Genomic DNA, 5,570 nt, shown 5'->3' on the forward strand with positions numbered 1-5,570 from the left:
AGAAACCAGCCCCAAAAAACAAACCCATCAAAACAAAGATTTTTTTATTTAAGAAAAAAGAGCAACTCAGATGCAGCACACCCAAACCCCACTCTTTTGAGAAGCGCCTTGACCTGAACCAAACTCCCAGAAAACAGGCAGAATCTTCTTTGATTCTCAGGTGCAGTCAGCCGTGCCACAGCAACTGTCCGCACACACATCATACTCCTGCTTCAAAGAGGTCTCTAGCAAAGGACCTACTGCAAGGACTATGCCGCAATACTGCACTCGCATCCCTGCCTACACACACACAGCAGCCGCTTCCCTGGACACGCACACAGCAAATCCCCATGCTACACAGTGCCTCCAGCGCTCTGGGCTTTCTGCAGCACAGGCAGGATTTCCAAGCTCCTCCTCACTCTGTCAGCACGTGGAAAACCGTACCTTCCTGGCGGCGTCCTCCTGACCTCACGACACGCAAAGGAGAGCAACGCTTCAACATTTCATCTCTACGGCCAACATTTATTATCTGCCCCACGCGAGCCAGGACATTGCACGCAAACCATGTAGAAATGCTCCAGGCAGATCCCGTACACCTTCTGCAGGATTCTCATGAAAATCACGTGCGAGACTTCAGGCTGCGAAAGCAAAGACACACACCAGCGTGTCACCCGCACCGCGCAGGGCTCCCGGGCCGCCCGGAAAAGCAGCCCCGCCGCTACCGCCCCGAGGCGAGGGAGCCGCGCGGCACCGCTCCGCCGCGCTCCGCAACACGAGCGGCGGCACCGCGCGCTCTGACAGCTGCGGGGCACCGGCCCCCCCCGCCCGCCCGCGCCGCGGGGGGCCAAAGCCCGCGCGCCGCCTCAGCGCCCGCCCCGCCCTGCCCCGCCGCACCTTCGGGCCGGGGAACAGGTCGCCCTTGGCCAGGCTGCGGGCTTCGCAGCCGGCCCGGACGCGGCCGCGGAGGCAGGTAGCGATGTCGGCGGGGCTGCAGCGCCGGAACGTCAGCACCTCCACGGCGGCGCCGCCAACCGCCGCCGCCAACCGCCGCCGCCCTTTGAACCCGGCGCCGGCCCCGCCCCGCCCAGTCGTCACTTCCTCCACGCCCGGACCAATCCCCGCGCTCCGCCCCGCCCCCGCAGCCAATCAGCGGCAGCCGTGCGCGGCGGGACCGCCCCCCGGCCCCGGCCCCCTCCACGCGCTGCGAGGTCCCGGCAGCAGGAGGAGCAGCACGCCTGCCCGGCGATCCCGGGCTCTCCAGCCACCTGCTTCTCCAGCCTGGAGAGCGCTCCTGCACGCTCCGGGCACTGGGGAGGCACGCAGTGAGCCCCAGGGAGCAGCTCCGCGCGGTGGGATTCAACTCCGCACCCTGGCACGCGTCCCACCCCGCTTCTCCTCACCCGTCTCTCCCCCTTCTGTGCTCCTCCTGGAGAACCTCCAGGGGAGTTCCCATCGCTCTTCTTTTCACCCACTCATCTTTTGGCAACAAGTCTCCGGGGAAAGGCTCCCGTGACCCTGGCCCAAAGGATCTCCGGTGGCCCCCCGACACCGCACCGTGCCCAGCGGCAGCATTACCTCATCTGGAGAAAGAGCGCCGTGAAGAGCGTGCCTGGAAGCTCCCGGTCCAGGTCGGGCTTCTCCAGCTCCGTGCACTGCAGAGGGAAATAAATGAATGAGTGAATAAAGCCGACTCGCAGAGGCTCTCTCCGCAGAGATCTCCTCTCCCAGGGAGCCGGGGCAGCACCTACCAACGTCAACAGAGAGGGGCAGATTTCCCAGGCTGAGGTGCAGACGGGACAGGGCCTGGGCCAGTTCTGCCGCGGTTAACGCCCCTCCTCCTCCAAAGGGCTCGACGCCGGAGCTAAGCTGGACGGCCGCGCGCCCGCCCGCTCTCCATCCGCTCTTCCTGGCGGCCCAGCTCCTGGCAGCACTGCACATATTCCAGGTAGGACGCGAGGATCTAGAAAGGTCCAGACAGCAGAATGCACAAGACTGGATCTCGCCAGGGTGACTCTCGGGCCTAGAGGGCCACAAACCCCACCGCCACTTTTGCTCTTCTCTTTCACTCGCACGCCTCCCACAGCCACAGCCTGCCCAAGGGTGACAGTCACGACACAAATCCAATGAGAGGAGCAGCCCAGAAGAACAGCAAGCCCCGTCTCCTGGGAGCTCGCAGAGAGAAGCCCCGGGACGGGGACGTCCCCGTCCTGTTTGGCCTCTCCTTGCCGGGGCAGACCCTGCGGCTGCTCTTGCCAGGCCGGGGGAAAGGAGCCGTGTCGGACGCGCGGCCGCCTGCTGCGGCTGCTGCGGCGCGGAGAAGGCACTCACGTGACTCGCGTCCTCGGACTCCTCGGCCGCGTTGACCCTCATGAGCGCTGCGAGGAGCGAGAGCCTCCGGCCGCTGGAAGTGTTCTCCAGGCTGAAGAGCTGCCGCAGCAAGGAAAGGCAGCGGCTCTGCTGGAACAGCCAGGGCAGCCTCTCCGTCCTGCCACGCAAGAGAAACTGCTGAGCTGCAGCCGCGAGCTGCGCGGGGCCGAGCCTGGCAGGGCCGGGGAGGCGCGGGGCCCACGAGGCGGCTGGGGCAGGCAGGGCTGCAGGGGCGGATGCAGGAGCACCGAGAAGCACCCCGGGGAAAGGTGACTGCTCGCAAGGACGCGACGGCGCTACAGCCCGCGCCGCCCAGCAAAGCCGGGCACTGGCAGCAGAAGGGGTGCTGTGCGGCAGGCTGGCACCCGGCTGCGAGCCCTGAGCTCCCTCCTCCCCGCCCCTCGCCTCCGCTTCCCCCCGGGCCCACCGCCTGCTCCCTCCTGCACACTCCCTTTCCCTCTGCAGCCTGTGCTCCCCGCTAACACCCCTCTGCTCTCACCCGCGCCGTCCCCCTCGAGACGACACAGCCCGCCTCCCCCGACAGCAGCCCCCAGCGCCCTGCGCAGCGTCGCCCTCGCCAGGACCTGACTCTAGCCCTAAGCCTAGGCAGCTGGCGGCCGAGGGGCTCAGCACCAGCAAGGAAAGGGCTCTTTCTGCCCTTCTCTTTCCCCTCAGCTCCTTACCCCGCCTCTGCGGGAGGGCAGGAGCCTCTGCTCTTCTGGTGAGAGGCGTGCGCCGACTGCTCCAGCAGGAGCTGAAAGAAGGCGCCAGCCGAGGTGCCCGGGAATTTCCGGCCCAGCAGGCTCAGCGCCTTCCTGAGGGTCGTCTTGGCCAGCTCCACGCGTCCCACGTTGTAGCACACCTGCCCAGGAGAAGGCTTCTTCAGGCGGTGCCCGAGGGCTCCGACTGAGCTCCCACCACATTTCCCGCCCCTGCCCGACGCGAGGCCGAGGGCCTCGACCGGCTGGGGCCGGAGGACGCGGCGGTCGCAGGCAGGGCTGCTCACTGCGGCCGGGCCTCAAAGTGCCAGAGGTGTCCCCCCGCCGCCCCCGCCGGCTGCCCCGCGCCACCACGGCATCCCGCTCCTCCCGCCCCGAGAGCCCTCGCGGCCGCCCTGCCGCTTTACCTCCCCTTGCAGGCTCAGGAAGGTGGCTTCTTCAAAGAAGGCCGGCACCGGGGCTTTCTGAGCCGCCGAGCTCCTCAGGGCCTCTGCTTTGCGCAGGCTCGTGAAGGCCTTGGAGCAAGCGCACGGAGAGCGGGTGAGCGGCGCTGCGGAGCCCGCCTCCAGCCCCAGCACTCCCACCCGCCTGCACAGCTCCCCGCGGAGGCCGTGCCCCTGCCCCTGCCGATGCCACCCCAGCGCACGCCGCGGGCACGAGCGCTCCTCCGCACCGCCTCCCTGCTGGGGCGCCTCGCACGAAGGTCCCGCTCCCCTGCCCCGCGGCTCTTGCCCCGGGACAGGCAAGCAGGAGGAAAACCCCGGCTCCGACCCCAGCCCTTCGCCCCCAAGGGCCCACAGAGGCCGGTCCTAGTGCAGGGGGGAAATGGGCTTGCCCTGGGCAAGGCCACCGAGAGGCCTCCACGTGCAGCGGCCTCTGGCACGCAGGACAACTCACCAGGTAGTTGTCGGAGACGTGCAAGCAGGCAGCCGCGCTCTCCAGCAGGTAGTAGAGGGCTCTGGCATCGTTGCCCATTGCTGTGTGGTGGTGAGCCAGGGGCACGAGCACCAGCTCCACGACGGCCTTGCACTCGCAGGAGCGCGCGGCCCCGGGCGTCCCTCTGCTCTGGCCGGGCACCGCAGGCAGCTGCTCCGCCTGCGCCAGAAACCGCTCTGCCTCCCTACGCCGAGACGAGGGCACGGAGAAAGAAGAGACACGCTAGCACCCCCGCACTGCCCTGGCCGCCCGCACTAACACCGCGCTCCAGCGCGGCACACGGCCGCGTGCACGGCTGCCTCGCGCGGCTGCGCTGCGTTTCACAGCCTCCCCAGGCGCGGAGAGCGCTGCCCAGTTATTCTCGCTGCCCCACGCGGCAGCAGCCGTGCTCTCGCCCGGCTCCAAGCAAAGCCTGTGCTACTCCTAACACAGGGCTTTGGGGCACAGCGCCTCTTCTTCCTCTGTGTAATAAATTGTAACTCTTTGTTCATTGTTTAGAAGGAGGAATAAGCCGATGGAGGGGGAGGAGGAGGTTTTACAACAATCAGGGTTGAGACATGGTGTCAGACAAATAAATTATGGTAAGCACAAAAGCTTATATGACCCCTTGTGGAACCGGTGTCGGGGCCCTAGCTATTTTGCAGGACTATGAAGAGCTGAAGTAAGCAACAAGCTGCTCAGAGGTTTTGAAGGTAAAAGGATAAAGAAAAGATAAGCAGGCGCCTGTAATTTTCTCACAGAACAGCATCCCAAAAGGGAGTCAACACAACAGATAAGCAAACCCCTGTGATCACTCACAAGGAGACAAACCAAAATAAAGAGGCAGAAGAAGAGCACGGCCTTCCTCTCCACGACCACCAGAGAGCTTCAGACGACCCCCCCAGCAACTCACACATGCGCGGGACGCACCGGGAGATTACAACGCAGACTATAAGGGGGGACTGTGTGTGAGGGAGGCGCGCGCCGTTGGCGGAGCTGAGACTCCCCGGCCGCCCAGCGCTGTTTTGCTTGTGGCTGCTTACTTAATTAAATAAATTGTTCACATGATTTAACAAACTCTCTGTATGAATTGACCTTCAAGAGAGTAACTTATGACACGCAACTGCCCCTGCGACGGCGCCGCTTCAGGAGCAGCAGCCGCTTCCCGCGCAGCGCCGCCGCCCCACGACAGGCCGCACCGCGCCGGGTCGGGCCGGGTCGGGCAGGGCCGCGCCGGGCGCCGCCGCGCAGGCGCGTGCGCGGCAGCGGCAGCCGGGGCGGGGGCGGGGCCTGCCCGGGAAGGTGCCGCGAGGGGCGTGGCCAGCGCAGCCGCCGTGCTCCGGGGCAGAGGTCGAGGAAGAGAGCGACCATTGGCTGCGGTGCCGCTCTCTGATTGGTGCTCTCCCTGGGGAGGCGGGGCTGGCAGGCTTCCCGCTCGCGGGAGGTGGGGGCAGCGCGCGGGGCTGCTCCGGCCGCGGCGGGATGGTGCTGCGGGGCGGCGCGGAGCCGGGCGGCGGCGGCGGCGGCGGCTGGGGGGGGCAGTGAGCACTGGGGCCAGGCGGCAGCGGGAGGTGGGGGGTGGGTCGCGGC

At 66.7% G+C, this 5,570-nt stretch overlaps 1 protein-coding gene across 1 annotated transcript; it reads right to left on the reverse strand.

The window, feature by feature from the left end:
• Positions 1-416: 416 nt before the first annotated feature.
• Positions 417-4,040, reverse strand: LOC134148792 (adenylate cyclase type 10-like). The gene is made up of 8 exons (XM_062591287.1): positions 3,963-4,040; positions 3,473-3,580; positions 3,030-3,208; positions 2,308-2,464; positions 1,862-1,939; positions 1,555-1,631; positions 874-1,102; positions 417-617 (listed from the first exon to the last, which is right to left on the reverse strand). Exons 1-8 carry the CDS (start codon positions 4,038-4,040, stop codon positions 489-491), a joined length of 1,035 nt encoding a protein of 344 aa, XP_062447271.1. The 3' UTR covers positions 417-488.
• Between the last annotated feature and the right edge of the window lie 1,530 nt (positions 4,041-5,570).

The sequence above is a fragment of the Rhea pennata genome, chromosome 18 (assembly GCF_028389875.1).
Source record: "Rhea pennata isolate bPtePen1 chromosome 18, bPtePen1.pri, whole genome shotgun sequence".
Classification (NCBI taxonomy): domain Eukaryota; kingdom Metazoa; phylum Chordata; class Aves; order Rheiformes; family Rheidae; genus Rhea; species Rhea pennata.

Coding starts and splice junctions, on each gene's coding strand:
- LOC134148792 (XM_062591287.1), bottom strand. CDS start 4,040: ATGGGCAACGATGCCAGAGCCCTCTACTACCTGCTGGAGAGCGCGGCT. Junction 1,940..2,307: donor AGTCCGAGGACGCGAGTCAC/GTGAGTGCCTTC, acceptor GGACCTTTCTAG/ATCCTCGCGTCCTACCTGGA. Junction 1,632..1,861: donor AGCGGATGGAGAGCGGGCGG/GCGCGCGGCCGT, acceptor TTCCCTCTGCAG/TGCACGGAGCTGGAGAAGCC.